General features: G+C 37.7%; 1 protein-coding gene across 2 annotated transcripts in view; it reads right to left on the bottom strand.

Moving 5' to 3' along the window:
• TSPAN12 (tetraspanin 12) overlaps window positions 1-17,055 on the bottom strand; it is a 64,106-nt gene that overhangs the window by 24,628 nt on the left and 22,423 nt on the right. For both annotated transcript variants that reach the window (XM_058724482.1, XM_058724484.1), the window contains exons 5-6: window positions 3,906-3,980; window positions 85-192 (exon numbers count right to left, since the gene is read on the bottom strand). In XM_058724482.1, coding sequence (XP_058580465.1) covers window positions 85-192; window positions 3,906-3,980 — 183 coding nt within the window. The remainder of the gene's footprint in view (window positions 1-84; window positions 193-3,905; window positions 3,981-17,055) is intronic.

The following is a 17,055-nucleotide window of genomic DNA, read 5'->3' as shown; positions in this document are numbered from 1 at the left end:
TGACCAAAGCCAAAGCTTTGAACATTTGTTTTGAAAGTGTGCCATTTATTCCATACCCTCTGCCTCAGACACTGTAGCACTTACCTCTCTCTGGAAAAAATTCCAAGCGTGGGTAAGCCACCGGTATCTAGGTAAGCCATAATTTGTCATTCTGGCTTTCAAAGTGACCATGTCTGACCACTGTACTGGAACCTGGAGATAACAAACAAAATATCAACAGCTGGAACACACAAACACACACATACAGGAACACAAACGTTCACATATTCATAAATACAATCACTCACAGACTCATACACACACTTGGAATGTATTGCAATTAACAGATGCTATTTTAAACTTATATTTGTGGCCTAAATTAAGCTCAAGGTTATTAGCTACATATTAAACAATCTCTATGTGTAGATGTTTGCAGTAAATGAGGAAGTTCTTTACATTAAGCAAAGGAAAGAAAAGCAAAATCATTTAATGCTAATATCAAGCATTAGAAAGTCACAAAACAAGCAGTTTACTGTATATCCTACAGATCCAGCTAAAGAGCTCCTCATAACAAATGATCTTTGCCCAGAAAAGTCCTCTGATTTGATTTCAGAATGCTATGGAGTTGGTCTTTGAAGTGACTGCAGATTATAGCACTAAAATAATGGGATAAGAATTAAGAAGGAAAAGAATTCAGCTCAAGTCAAGCTTCACTACGGATTAAGTGTGTAACTATCTTTCCAAACATTGGGTTTTGGGTGCATGCTAGAATTTTAGAAAGAAAACCTCTCAGATTAAAGCGCTTTTTGTGCTTCTTGCCCCCAGTCACCTAGCACAGTCTCCCTTAACAGAGTGTTTAATCATGACAGCTTCAGGTACACAACCCAACAGTTGGCCAGAAACCTAGTCAGCATATCATGCAGTGCTTTATCTACAATGCCAGAGGAGAAACTGATGCATACACATCATAGCCTCACCACACATGTGGTATTAGGTTTACAATATGTAACTGGGAAACTGGACAGATATTCATATCCGATCTATCGGGTAATACAGGCCAAACTTAGCCAAACAAGCTTGACGCTAACTCAAGATTAGGACTGTTTTGAAATCTTATTTTTAAAAGACAGTAATACCAATGGAAGTAGTTTCAAAATTCCTGACCACAGAAATTCTTCATTGTTTTCCTTTGTTACTTTTCTTTTTTAATACTTGGAAATGTGCATATAAAAGGAAACATGCCAACACTGGGGCACACAACTTTGTTCCCCCCGAAAAATGGTCTGACCAGGTATACTCCATGTTCGCACGGTTTCGACATATTTCAGGTAACTAAACCAAAACTCAGGCTACTCACTATAAGTTATTATTTCATATGCTTTTGAACATAATATACATAGAAAGGAAATAAATTCTCTAGAAATTTATAATCTGAAACAGTTAATATTATTGATTTTTCTAGAGAAAGAACGAATAGGAGGTAACTATGTATAAGCAACAGAAATAACGGAAACAGACTGACGTCAAATCTCTTCATTTGGTTATCAGAATAGTCTTATTTTAAATTTTATTTTACAAAATAAATATAAGTTGTTTCCCTCTTGTGACCACAATCAATCTGAGACCAAATATGGCAAGAAACAGAGATCATTGAGGTTCTGGCACAACATACTGTGATTTGGCCATAAAGGAAAACACACAGTTATTGGCTCCTTGCATGGAACAGCTAAGAGCACAAAGCCCATTCTATGCAAAGGCTGGGTTCTGCAAAATTTGGCAGCTAATAAACTTTAATGCACTTTTCTTTCACACTGCTATTAGAGCAAAAGCAATAAAAAAAAATTCTGACAAACTTTTTTTCCAAAGAACCATTTTCCACGTTTCTCTTTTAAACAGCCCAAACAGCCCCTGCTCTATCCTGATGACTTAGTGGGGAAGATTTGAATAAGCAAACAGTGATGTACGCACTCAACTGAAATGGCGGTGTGCATCCATATAGTACCACTATGACACCAAGAAGGTATGTGGCGACTGTCCCTTAACACAACAGAAGAAAGTATCTTCTAGAATTAGATTACATTAGAATCAAAACAGTTACTTTCACATACCTTAAATTAATTCATTTCATATTTGTTATAACTTGGGAGATTTATCAAATATCAGTATGACATAAAAACTATACAAACCATTTTAAAATCCATAGAGAGCAAACTTATTTCTAAAAACCTTTAATTATCAAAAAGAACATGATCAAAAGCTGAGCTGACGGGATCAGAGGTTAATTATACAACTACTATCTATTGCTTGAATGTCAAGAAGATATATGTATCTTGGGAAGAAAGAAAAAAATTGGAAGTGAACATCTCTTTATCAATAAAGCATAGAAACTGAGTCTGGAAGAACTACTCTTTCACTTCCCTAAATATACAATGTTTCTAGGGATGGAGTGAAAACGTGATTCTCAAAGACAGCAAGAACATTCCTATTTTAATAGGAGATTTCGTTTTAAAGAAAGTTTTTAACTTTCTTAAAATTAGTTAGAACCTGCCCTGACTTTTCAATTTTTAACAGAAAAAAAAAAAATCATCGTAAATTCTCTCTTCTTACTAAGAGCTGTCAGACAGGGGAAGCACTACTGTTTTCGGAGGGGTTCAGAGAGGCGGCTGTGCCATAGCATCGTTTACATGCAAATTAGCATATGCAAAGGACCCATTAGTCTCTAATTACCGCTTAGGATTCAAAACAGTCTCACAGGACAGTAACAGATTCACCACAGAATCTTCAATAACTGTATCGGTACCAAAACACGTCTATTTTATTACACAACTGCTGAAATGCCTCTCTGAAATAAATACAAAATAACCTCTCTCTTTTTAAAAGCTCTTAAATGTTAAAATGTTGAGGATTCACCTGGGGAACTTGTCACAAATGTGGATGCCTGGTGCCTGCCGTTTCTTCCTCTGCTTTCCCCTCTATTCTGGCCTAGTGCCCTATAATGTGCATTTTAAAGACTGCCCTGGGTGACTCCTGCTGTAGACAGTCCAAGGACTACTTGTTGAAAAACATCATCTTCCTGAAACAGAATTACTCCAAGATGCTCGCAGTGGAAAAATCTGGCCTGCCACCATGAAAACAGCCAGCAATCAAATATGCAGAGATGTTCAACCTCATTGGCGATAAACGCACCAATTTTCATCAATGACGTGGGCAAACGTTAAAAAAGTAATAATGCCTAGTGTTGTGCAAGGGTGAGGAGCAAGTGATTAACCAAGCAAGACTGGTAAAATCTGAAGACAGAGACTCTGACCCTTGTTCCTTCTCTCATTCATAGCTATAAAAGTTTGTTCCAGTTGATAAAATGAAAGAAAAAAAAATGCTTCAGAGCTGTTTTCAGGTAGCCAAGTCTCAAACTAGCAGAGTGTTTCTAGGCTGAAGTAAACACACAGCAACTCTTCAAATATAATTCTTAAAGTAGAAGATGGCTCAGCTTGTTGCGAATAGAAGATGCATGCTTCCTATTCATCAGCATACAGCTGCAGTGGGCATTTTCTGAGGCTTACATGTAGATTTCCAAGCTCTCCCAGATCCTGTTGCAAACATAAACCTTTCCTATTACACACTCAGAAGTTGGCACAATTATTTTAGGACACCTATTATTTGTAGTCTGTTGTATCCATGTTTAAGCAACCTGTGGAATTAAAGACATATAGTACAGCAAATAAAACATTACAAATTATGATTTGGAACTATGCTTTAGACACAGACAAGAAAATGTTAATTTTCAGAGGTATTGGGACCATCATTGTTATCATATAGTATAAACATTCAAATTAATAATCATGTGCCTAAATAACTCCAAAGTATGTGATTTAGAAGTCTGCACTAGAGATTGTCCAGATTGTAACTGTATCCCACTTTGAACTCACCATAATCTCCTGTTCATACGTCCAAACACCGCAAGCCAGTTCCACACAGAAAATGACGAGCAAACTTCCAAAGTACTGTAGGAGAACAAACAGTTAATGCTGTTAGGATAGAATCAAAACGAGATGCAGTCATTAGACACAAGCTAAATATTATTCAGCATTGTTTATCCAGTGGACAAGAAAACAGAGGCATATAGTCAAGAAGCTCCCTTGGGAGTAGATGGGAGACGTGTCAGCAAATTTAGAGAAATCTGCAGACAACGTCCAACAACTCACGTACATGGGCCGTTTGGCTGGTGCTCTATTTTATCAAGTACTTTCATGATGAATTCACTCAAACACCTTGTGAAATGGATAGGACTACCTCATTTTATAAGTGAGAAAATAATGCAGAAAGTAGGCAGTGCGATTTGCTCAAGAATGTGTACAGCGAATTCTGGAGGGCTAAGACCCTCGCAGTTGTGTCCCTTAAGCCATACCTCGACACCTCTCCCATTGTGGAGGTACCGTTGCAGAAATAGGAGGTAAAAGTGTGAGAAAGAAAGGGCTGTCTAAAAGCTCTCTTCACTAAATTCCAGCAGAAATAAAACAATACCAGTGCTTTCTGCATCTTACGTCACTGGGTCAGGGTGGGGGGTCCCCGGTAGTGATGATTAGTGATTAACCCCCATTACTGGAATGACATTTCCCTTATGGGCAGGAACTTTACTGTGTCCCTTGTTACAAAGCAGGTGCTCAATCAAGATTTGTTATATAATAGAATAAATGAAAACAAAGCAGAGTGATATCACTGTAAGAGACTGGGAGCTGCCTTGGACTGGGTGATCTCTAGGAAGGTGATTTTTAGGAAGAGTCAGTAATGGCAAGAAGGCAATGCTGATAAGATTCGTGGAAAAGCAATCCAGGAAGGGGAACTATTAAGAGCAAGGTCACCTATCTGAGCACGCTACTTCGTTAAAAATTCCCTGGTAACTGGAGTACGGAAGGAGGCAGGGTGGGTACAGGGAGTGTAAGTAGACCACGATGAGGAGTATAAAGAGCCAGATCTTCATGGGCAGTAAAAAGGATTTTGGCTTTATTCAAAGTGTAATCAAAATCCAGCGGCATGTGACAAGATCTGACGTACATTATAAAAACATAATTCTGGCTGTTTTGTAAAAAAACGACCTGCAGGAAAGCAAAGGTGTGATAACAAAAAAATTGCTCAATAAAACAATTGCTGAGCTAGCATGGTAGCAGGGATGGGCTGATACAGGATTGTGAGCCATCAACACTTGAGCACTGAGCTTCTTTGCTCATCATTTTTGCCAAGAAAGGGGAGGAGGAAATAAGAAATCTAGAAAACTGAGCTGATTTTCTACTACTTCCAGGATATATCCCTGTTATTTAAAGACATCAGTCACTGCTACTAGTTTTAATTTGCTTCTTTCATATCAAAAAATAAAGAATATGTAGCTGCATAATCTCGTAGATCATAACATGGTTTGAAAATAAAAATTGGTTCAAAAGATAAAGTGATATTTGTTCAGGTATTCCATTTTAGCACTTTTGTTTTCAATATATGCAGTACTCCTGGTCAGCATCAATCTACTCAAATCTCATTGCCTTACTTTAAAGATTTTAGCCTTACAATGATGATCAGAAGAAAGTTTGTGAACACAGTACTCTAAGTCAGTTTTTCTGTAAACTCTCTTTCATGGCTTACTTAAGAGATTTCTAGACACGAACAATACTACATTTCCCCCTTATGTTACAAAGAGCAAATATTCAATAATTGTATACTACATCAATTTTTTCTACGTTTTAGAAGACCCTGCAAGAGAGTAAGACTCTAGAGAAAAATTATACCATGGGATATTCTTGTTTTCTCAAATCCGTAATCTAAATTCTTTTCAAAATTGATGTTAGGTTACAATGAAGACCAAAGCAGCCCTGAAAAGCAAGACATCTCTAAAATAAAACATAGACATGGACACTGTTGCTTGTCAGGAGATAACCTTACTTTGCCTTGCAGATCACCAGGCAGATTTCTGGATTGATTTTATATCCTTTTAAATTCCACTTGAGTCACTTCTCTTGTTTCTTGCCTCCTGGAGTCACTGGCCAGTGAAGGGCCAGCAGAAGGGCCCCAAGCACAGAACCCAGGGCAAAGTGCCCAGATGTAAGCAATACTCGTAATACCTGGGTAACTGTGCCAGGCCTATGGATCCAAACAGTGTAGTAACTACTCACACGCCAGCACCTCTGATTTCTTGTGGTGAGCATTACAATGGGCTGGCAACATCATGACCTAAGCATCTCCAGGAATACATAAATAAAGCCTATATAACTAAAACAATCGCTTATTAAAAACTCAAAACTGAGATTATCTATCATGAGAAAGAAGAAGTCCACATAAGTTGGACACTGCTTTTAACTCTGGGAAAACTCTAAAATTATTTTATCTTTTCAGATTTCCAATGATGTCACTGGATGCAAGTTCTTTCATATAAAACAATACTTTTGTCTTTATTCTACTTATACTCGGGAGCACAGATTTATTTCAGCTTCAGATTGAAAACGCAATTTCATCAACATTGTAAAACCTCCTTGAACTAAATTAAATCTAAAATTTAATTCAAATTATACATATATATGTTGTTGTTGTTGGTTTTTTTTTTTTTTACAAACAACGTTGCAGCCTCATGGTCAGATGCCTTTGCTTTGTTGTCATTGTATTGGCCTCACACATCTAGTCTTCTAATTCCAAGGAAAATGTTAAATGCCAAATCCATTGTGAACACAACAAAGAGAGATCAACCCCATTTACTCTTACTTTTTCTTTTTCTGTGAGCTCTGAGTCTTAGATGGTCATCCTCAGATTGACTATTGACCAGAGAATCCCTCTGCCAGTATTTTGTTTAAGGGCTGGACCTGAGTGAGGCATCTGCTAATCCATAATTTCAACAGAACGAAGGTAGCAAAGAATAAAGCAATGGCTCCTGCTGACCTTTGCTATGGTATGAAGTGCACATACGTGTCACATTTCACTAAAAAGCCCTCCACTGTCCTCGACAGTATTGGGAACATGTGCATATCTCCCCTGACGGCATTAGCCTGTGTCTCTCCTGCACGTCTACATCTACCATCCCCCTGCACACGCCTGGGTGAGGTGGTCTGCGCCAATCTAGTTTGCAGACCAACCAGCCACTCTCATCTCCTTCCTGAAACTTGAGAAGAGCTCAGAATTTGGAGTCGGAAGACTGAAGTTCAAACCCAGATCTGAACACACTCTGTGACCTCTGGCAAATCATTAAACTGGCCTGGCTTCAGTTTGCTCATCTGTATGGTCAAGATGAAATAAAGCCTTTTTTGCTATTATCATCAAGGTTGATGGGAGGGTGGTTTGAAAAATGTTTTAATTTTAAATTTGCAAAACATTATACAAATGTTATTCTGAACCAGTGTGTGAAACGCAATCCAATATTGACTTGTCCTTCCTTGCCGTAGAGGAAGTGCATTACCTACAACGTGACCCGTTTTTTTCCTCATTATGGTTCTCCAGCATTTCCTCTCTCGTTCTTTACCACTTTGCTTTTCTCCTTCCCTCCATGTATGGCAGGGTTCCCACTGTGGTACATCAGGCCTCAGAGGCTTTGGCTTTTAAACCAGTGAGGTGCTTCACACATAAGACACAGTGCTCATTAACTATTTGATTATTGGTTCTGCCTGGAAGGGATCTAGTTCTTTTTTTTTTTTTTTAAGTTTGTTTATTTTGAGAGAGAGATATAGAGCACAAGCGGGTGAGGGACAGAGAGAGAGGGAAAGAGAGAATCTCAAGCAGGCCCCGCACTGTCAGCAAGGAGCCCAACATGGGGCTCGAACCCACGAACCCTCAGATCATTACCTGAGCAGAAACCAAGCATTGGACGCTTAATGGACGGAGTCAGCCAAGTGCCCCTGGCAGGGATCTTGTTCTTAAACATTATCTTATGCCCCGTACCTGAGCAGTACCTGTCACACAGCAACTAGTCAATAAATGTTTGGTGGGAATAATAGTTTACCAATGAAAAAGACCAATTTCAGATTTCCTTGAGATTCTCTAATTCGAACTGTTTCCTGTTGACGTTTGACTCCCCTTGACTTCTGCTTACACATTTAAAGAAATTTTAAATGTTGCCTTTCTGTTTTACTATGGTCTTTTTTTGTGGGTTACTATATGATAATCCGGTGTGCCTTTAAACAATTGGGACGATTTAATGAAGCTAAATGAAAGGAGCTTTCCTCAGCTACCAACAACTGAACATTTTCGACAAATGAAGAATGTGAAGCTGTGTGTTTATACAAAAAAAAAAAAAAAAAAATTCAGAATGCGATCATTTGCATGACAAACTATTTTATTTGCTTTAAACCTGATCCAATACAGAGTTCCTTAAAATAGCTAAGTTCATCTACTGTAACTCAACCAAAATTTGTGTTCTATGGATAAACTTTATCTCTCAGCATATGTTCATGAAAAAAAAAAAAAACTGCATCAAATAAGGCAAGCGGGCAATAGGACACACACCCCAAAATATGCAATTAATTAGTGACTTTTTTTAACCAGATCTCTCAGGCTGAGGGTAATTACTGTCAGCTAAGAACTGAGAGCCCTCCCTAGGTTAGATAAAAGAAGATCAAATAAAACACTGTATGTGAAGTTGCTTTGTTGACTCTTTCTAAACGAGACAAATGAGAAGAACATGGGATCTGAAATAAAATAGACTTGGCCTCCAGATTCTGGCTCATGTACGTATCAACTGGATGAATGTGGGCAAACCACTAAGCCTCAGTTTCCTCATTTGTAAAATGAGAATGTTAAAAATAACCTTGCGGTGTTGTGCTAAGGATTCAATCAGGTAAAGTGTTCTTGGGTTGTAAACACTCCCTAAATAGCAGCTATTAGTAACCGTACCATAGCACCTAGTAGAGTATAAACTCTACTAGGACAAGACGTATCATTCTGGCTTAAATACTTAACATACTGACTGGGATAGTGCACGTACTCAAGGCCTATTTCTTTTTTTTTTTTTATAAATTTTTTTTTTTCAACGCTTTTTATTTATTTTTTGGGACAGAGAGAGACAGAGCATGAACGGGGGAGGGGCAGAGAGAGAGGGAGACACAGAATCGGAAACAGGCTCCAGGCTCCGAGCCATCAGCCCAGGGCCTGACGCGGGGCTCGAACTCACAGGCCGTGAGATCGTGACCTGGCTGAAGTCGGACGCTTAACCGACTGCGCCACCCAGGCGCCCCGACTCAAGGCCTATTTCTTGAGTAGATGTTAGGATCAGAGGAGGATGGTGAATAACATGATTCATTTCCTTTTATCAGCGGCACTCCCACTAAAGGATGTCTAATCCTACAAGCTATTTGACAAAATCTTTACTGAAATCCCTATCTAATGCGAATATAGCTGGTATTTTTCCAAACATCTCTATTAGGAAGCCAAGGAGGAAGTAGTGGGTGGGGAACCCAACTTCTCTTTAAAAAGGACTGAAATCAAGTTGTTATTTTAAACTAAGATTGGCCACAATATCCACAATATGGGAAGAATGGCATAGGGTTAACCACTCCCTTTGTCCACTGGAAATATTTGAGGAGGAAGAGAAGGACATCAAATCCCACCTTCCTATTTAAGCCCTTGGTGACTTGTGGGTAAATGCATCCCCCAAGAGAAACAAAGGAGATTTATTCCTCCCTATTAAAGGTTATTTCATCTCATTATATGTATACAGACAAAATAGTAAAATCTCAAGGAAGTCCTTTCCTAAAAAAACATTTATTTATAAAAATGATTTGGTTCCCTGATACCATCCACCCCAGGATTTCCTCCTAAAGAAAGCAGATTAATAAATACATGTCCCCATCCCTTCTCCCTCCTGAAATTTCACTAAAAAAGGGGGGGAGGGGCATTTTTTTAAAAAAAGGTATATTCCCAGAGGTAAAGGAAAAGGAGATAGCAACAAGCATAGTTTGGAAATGTACAAATTTATCAACAGTCCCCCAAAAGCTGAGTCGTAACCTAGTGGAGAAATTTGAAAACAACAGGGTCCCCCAAATGCTCAGCTATTGGCAGCTGGGATACCACTGAAAGTGGATGAAGGTAGAGCTAAAGAATGACTTGCTGCAAACCTGTTTAGGAAGAAGTGAGACCCCTCAGGTCCCTTTCCCCACACCAGGTAGCTGGGTGACTACCCAACCCCACCCATACGGAAGTTGGGGATATTCATTCATGTCTGGAGACAGTAAAACAGAGTGTCAGGACTAGGGACACTGGATACAGTAGAGGATAAAGTACCGTACTAAAAAAGAGAATTGAAGTTCAAATTTACACACCTTTTCCACAAAGGTTCAAAACTCCAGTCGAACCAAAATAAGCATTGGCTTTCTCAGTAGAATACCGGAAGCAAAAGGGCAGTGGAGGAATGTCCTCAACATTCTAGGGAAAAAATGATTTCTGACCTATAATTCCATAGCAATCAAAATTATCATGAAAAGGCAAATAAAGCCATTTTTAGCCATATAGGCTTCAAAAAAATTGTCTCCTCTTCAGCAAACAACTGAAAGATGTGCTTCCTAAAATGAGAGACTGAACAGAAAATGGCAATGACTTGGAATCCAAAAAACAGGGATCTAAAATAAGAGAGAGACAAAGTAAATCCCAGAATGGTAGTAAAGGGATAGCCCATGATGCAAAAGCTTCAGTGGGCCTAGACTGGAGCATGTCTAGAATGTTCTGAGAGAGATTTCTTAAAAAAAAAAAAATTGATAGAATGCCCCAAATATTTGGGCATATAAAGAGAACAGTTATACCAGAGGGAGTTTAGAGTTGAATTACACAGAAATACATAGAAAATAGAGTTATTAATTCCAAGAAAAACAAAGTATTATTCCAGAAAGAAAAATTAAGCCCAGTACTTTCCTGGCCCAGCTGTGAATAGTATTTACATAGTCCTAATCCTAAGCACTGATCTATCCAGAGTTATGACACGTCCGTGTTGAGATATGATAGGAAGTATGCATGAAAGGTTGGGGCATGAGGGCAGGAAAGGGCACCAGTTCTCCATCTTAATAAGTTATTGAGCATAAGAAGTCAGTGGGTAGTGCTTACAGCTAAAAATTTTTAAAAATGAGAATTTACATAAATATGAGATTTAGAGATGGGGAAGTAAATTCCAAGGGAATCTGTGAAAACAAAATTGAGAGCAGCTGCCACTTAGGAGTGGAAGATGGCGTAAGACTACTATTTCTTGTAATAAGGCCTTGAGAATGAAATTAACTGTAAGTTATGTGCATGAAGCACTCTGATACAAATAAAAGCAAAATTAAAACAAACAATAGTCCCCCTGAAGCCCTGACACCAAAGAGAAGAAGCTTGGAGACAGGATTTTCTATGTTCTACATAGAAAACGTTTTTCAAACAGGCGGCGAATTTTAAGTGGCCCAATTATACTTCACGGTTACTGGAACTAAAGGCGGTGGGTGGCAAATGGAAACTTCATGCTCAGGTGCTGTCATCTTTTTGCTAAATGGACCTTCAGTAGCTTAAAATAGGAGTGCTACAACAAAATACAAAAGTGTATACTTAAATGTGATTTATAGACCCAACCCAGGGGTCTCTCTGTATTACTAGATCCTGTTTGGCAATTCGGATCTCTCCTGGAACATTGCTCATTAAAACCACACATACAGTCTTCTCAGATTAGTGTGAGTTGGATTATTTTCCATGATATTTCATTTCAGTCAAAAAATTATGAAGCTTAGAATTCTATTTTGTGGGCAATTTCATTCAATGAGAGGGGCCTGGTTTTAGTTAACTTGCTGGAGAGAGAGATATATTTGTATACTCAAGTCACATGAGTATATAACATTGTAAGTGCACAAAAGTATATTAAATGTGTGTAAAAAAATCAAGTATACTAATATAGCTATGCAAATATGTGTATGTGAGTGCATACACACACATATATGCATGCATAAATAATTTACTGTGCCAGAGATTTACATGCTATATAATTTATATAATTATATAATATGTAATATACAATTATATAATGCTATACTATATAATTTACTTCCCAAAAAATACTGCAAGAGCATCATTACGCTATTTTTAAAAAGAGAAAATGGAGCTAGGCACATTCTCACATAAGTGAGAGGCAATTAAGTTTTTCAGAGCCCAGGTTCTGAAGTCAAACATCCTAGATTCAGATCCCAGCTTTACTACTTAATAGTTGGGCAAATCACTTTTCTAGATCTCAATGTCCTCATCTGTAAAATGCAGATAACAATAGTGAAGCCTCATGGTATGGTTGGGAGAATTTACATACACATAGCATGTTATTATATTAGGGATATTGGTGGTGGTGTTAGCGATATCTCACAATCTACCATTTAATAGACCCCCAACTTATGAACATACATGCACACAGGGACATGTTCACATATGTTTATACAAAAATTTTCTTATCTTTGAACTGATGGGGAATGACCTAAAAACCTTATGTTCCCATCTTTGACCTTTCCTAGCTGGAAAAAAAAAGACTGCCAATAATTTCAAAATTTTAAAGACAGCAAAAAAAAAAAAATGTCCTTTTTTTGTCCATCTATAATGGCTAGTTAAAGGTACAAATGCTGTTTTACTGGCTATGTAAAATCCTTGACAAGTTATATCAGAAATTCCATCTCTTATTTTTATGTTTTGAACTTCTATTAAGTCAGTCAGATCAGCTTCTTTCCAATAGTAAAATTAATTTTTATTCTTATTCACATTTTACAATTTTATAATGAAGTCTCGTGTCATGTAGGCAATGAGTGCTTAACTGTTCATTAAATGGAACTTTCATGAAAGCACTAATAAATGAAAGTGATTTTTGTACCTTTAATTCTTTACTGTTAACAATCAATAATAATAAAATTTCTAAGAAAGTAGTATTTATTTTTGTATAAAATATCAAATAATTTTCACTTTTGGGAAAAGAGTAATGTTTAAATTTTCATTTCCAGCTTTGATCAGTCTAATGAAAACATAAAAGCAATCAATGTATTGAGTGTTTAAATGTGAAGAGTATTACATTTTATTTTATTTTATTCTAACGTTTATTTATTTTTGAGAGACAGAGAGAGACAGAGCATGAGTGGGGGAGGGGCAGAGAGAGAGGGAGACACAAAATCCGAAGCAGGCTCCATCCAGGCTCTGAGCTGTCAGCACAGAGCCCGACGCGGGTCTCCAACTCACAGACCGCGAGATCATGACCTGAGACAAAGTCGGCGCTCAACCAACTGAGCCACCCAGGCACCCCTGGGGAGTTTTAAGTTTTATAAGCAGTTGAGAAATAGAGGAAAAAATATTTTTGATTACTAAGAGCATCTTATAGAAAATATATTCTATTACTGCAAAACTTCTATCTTCATTCCTTCCAGCTTTTGAGAGAAGACTCTGAGATATACAGTATCTAAAGGAAACCAAAAGCCCTAGATCCAACCTACCACAAATAAACCAGGCACTTATTTTCCAAACTGTTTTTCTACATAAATACCAACTAGAAAATGACTTTTACATTAAAACAAAATTCTAATGTTTTCCTTGAACACTGTCATATAAGTTTCTCTGTGCAAGCAAGCGGATAATCAGCCAAGTATCACAGAACACTTTCAGTAAGAATATATTTCACTGAGAGAAAAGTAAAAATTATAGACACTGTAAAAATTATTTTAACCTGCTACGCTCTTAATTTATAGCTAAAAAAAATTATAACTAAAAACTCAGGCCGTTTTATCTTAAGAAACATTCAAAATATTGAAAACCAGAAAAGTCAGCTTCGCTTATCTTGGAAAATTAGTACAACCTGAGATTCACCTCCCTGCAAATGAAAACAATTTCAAAATATAACATACTTTACTGGACATCTTAATATTTTTAAAACACGGTGCCTTCTGACTCCTATCTACACACTACATATCCAGCACTTATAACAAACAAAAAGTTTGATTAAAAGCCTACATTCATGAAATGATAAATGATAAACTCCAGTCTCTACCCTGTCAAATACTAAACTCTGCAAGCTTTCAGTGCTAAGTATCTCTATGTCAGTTGTTTATTTTTCCTTTCCTGGTGATTGGAGGTTTAAAAATATTATATTACTTATAGTTAGTAAATAAGAGAATTCCAGTGCCAAATATTTGTACAAGATAATGGAAGAGCCGACATTTTGTTAAGAATCCACTGGGACTAAACTACTAACAGTCCAAGAGTACTTGCTGCTTAAAATATACACCCAGACAAAGCCTCTGTGTTAGCCTAGTCTCAAAACGATGTCATAGGCTTGGTACTTTCTGACGGCTAATTATTCACCACATTCTATGTCTCTCTACAAATTCTTCAAAGAAAAGGCAATGTTAAATATCCTTTAAGAATCACAAATGGAGTGAGATCAGTCTAATTTAGGAAAAAAACAGAACTATAAACCAATTTTTGAAGAAACATAATCTTGTAACTCCTGAGCCCATACAAAAGTTCAGGGTAAGGTAAGAAAATATGGGCATGATACGGTCCTTTGTTCATGCTTATGTTTGAATAAATATAGAGGAATATTTCTAATAGCACATCTAAATTCATGTTCCCTTTCAATTTTATCTTCTCCAGTAATTGCTGGGCTGATTTCTTTATCAAGGATGTTGGTGAAGTTCAAATTAGTACGTGTTTGCTTCATGTGCTGTTCAAACTATTTGAGAAATGTGTTACACCAGAATCTGAGGGACTTAGCCAAGGGTTACGAGTTCTCAGGGTCAATGATCTATATCATGAGAAGTAAAGCATTAAGGGTGAGGCAATAAAGCAGCTGGACATGCTAGACAGGTTACCACATATATAGCTTCTGTTGCTTTGTAAACTAGGTCAGCTAAAGTCTGCCTGCTCAGCCCTATCTCCAAAGATTTACAGGGTGTTACTGGTCTCTGAAGAGGCTATCTTTACATATAATTGGGCCGTTTCTCAGAATTTGAGACAGGGGTTCCCATTACCAGACCCCGGGCAGAAAAGTGCAAACAGGAAGGAGCTTTAGAAATATTCTAAGCAACAATAGCCAAAATACGAAGCCAGACCTGCTTCGTATCCAGACTGCTCCTCTCACATAGACCCATCCAAAGGTGGTCAGATCCCTCCCGAACATACGAGGGGCAGGAGTTCATTATCACAGGCACTTTTATGACAGCATCTTTTATGAGACAACAGGTTAAGAAACTGGAAATTTTAAAAGATGTTTTATTGGGCAGGAAGAGAACTTACACTCTAACCTCAGTCAGTAACTTTTGAACCTATTTGTATCTCTATGTCTGCGAAAGTTATCTTCTTCTAAATCACATTATTTTAATTATTTGACGCTTATTTTGAGACAAGATACGTGCACTTTAACTTATTTTTGTATATTCTCCAGAACACCACAAACCCTATTTGTTAAAAAGAGTATTATAATAAAATGTTTCCTTCAATTGTACACATCTACACCTACAAATATTTATTATAAGTACAGAGGGTTGTTTTCTTTCTTTCTTTCTTTCTTTCTTTCTTTCTTTCTTTCTTTCTTTCTTTCTTTCTTTCTTTCTTTCTTTCTTTCTTTCTTTTTCTTTCTTGTTTTGATAAATCTATTCAAGCAAAAAAACATTCTTCCTAAGCCAAAAATATACTTTCTTCCTTAAAAGAAGAAAGTCATGCTTAATGTTCAGGGAGAGAAAAATCATCAAATTCTCACCAAAGTTGTTCAAACATCAATATTTCAGCCTAAGTGATAGAAGGAATCGTGTAAATTAAACAGCATGAGGGGCGCCTGGGTGGCTCAGTTGGTTAAGCGTCCGACTTCGGCTCAGGTCGTGATCTCGAGGTCCGTGAGTTCGAGCCCCACATCAGGCCCTGTGCTGATGGCTCAGATCCTGGAGCCTGTTTCAGATTCTGTGTCTCCCTCTCTCTCTGACCCTCCCCCCATTCAAGTTCTGTCTCTCTCTGTCTCAAAAATAAACGTTAAAAAAAAAATTTAAACAGCATGAATTACAGAACTATTTTAAAGAAATGCACCCTTGTCACAACAAATATTTGAGCTACACCAATGTTGAAAAGTAGAAATCCTCCAAGACCTGCTTTTATCAACAGACCAACAATCATTTGAATGGAGTATATCCATTATCTATGGGTAAATGCTTCTAACACGCTTGGAAAGTTTATTCTCCAACAAGTTAAGCAGTTCTACAACAATCCTCTGACACCAGTTAGTTATTTATGGAACTGTTTTTTTTTCCCCCTGAAGCTGGAAAATTGCTGCAGCACTTCAAAGAACTACTGTTCTGACCCTTCCACAAGAGTCCTTGAACCTGGCTTGTCTCCCTAAGAACACCTTAGCCCTGCACCCAGTTTCCTGGTTACTACTTTAACCTGATAACCATATTTTTGCTGTGACACCTGAACTAAACACACCCAGATTCACATAATTTTTTTATAATGTACATCTGAAAAGAAAATTCTAAGACATTAGACTTCCCCACCTCAGCACCTTCATTTCTTCATCAGTAAAGGCACATTGTTAGAATAAAGTTTGTCTTCCATTCTCTCTTGTATCATTAAAGAAGGTTCATCATTTAAAAATGTGAAGCCCCCTTATCCCAGAGTGGCAAAACCAGGTACTATTTTCTCCCGGGTAAATGAGCAGAAAGCCCAGGGCAAGCAGGAAAGGACACTGCAAAAGATAGATCACATGACTCTTAGGCTCACAGAACTTCCAACTGCAGAGTAAGCACACATCAAGACTCTCCATAATGTGGCTTGAAAGCTCACAGAGCCACCTCTCTACCCTGCATATCTGGCCCACATTTCCCATATGACTGACACATGCCCTTCTCCACACACACTAGGAGCTTCCAAATGTTTTACTACAATTGCTCTATCCACCAGCCTTTCAGTTCCTCCAGAGTACCTTCCCCCTCGGCAAGGACCTTTCTGTAAGCCACCTCCCACCTCCGCCCCCGATTCTCCCATCATCTCCTTTTCCTGTCCGTGTATTAAACATGTATTAAACGGTCTCAACAGAACAAGGTTATTGTTCCTTAGAGCTCTTTTAGAAAAGTACTTTAATAACACAAA

The sequence above is a fragment of the Neofelis nebulosa genome, chromosome 4 (genome assembly GCF_028018385.1).
Source record: "Neofelis nebulosa isolate mNeoNeb1 chromosome 4, mNeoNeb1.pri, whole genome shotgun sequence".
Taxonomy (NCBI): Eukaryota; Metazoa; Chordata; class Mammalia; order Carnivora; family Felidae; genus Neofelis; species Neofelis nebulosa.
This window is presented reverse-complemented; position numbering and strand designations above follow the sequence as displayed.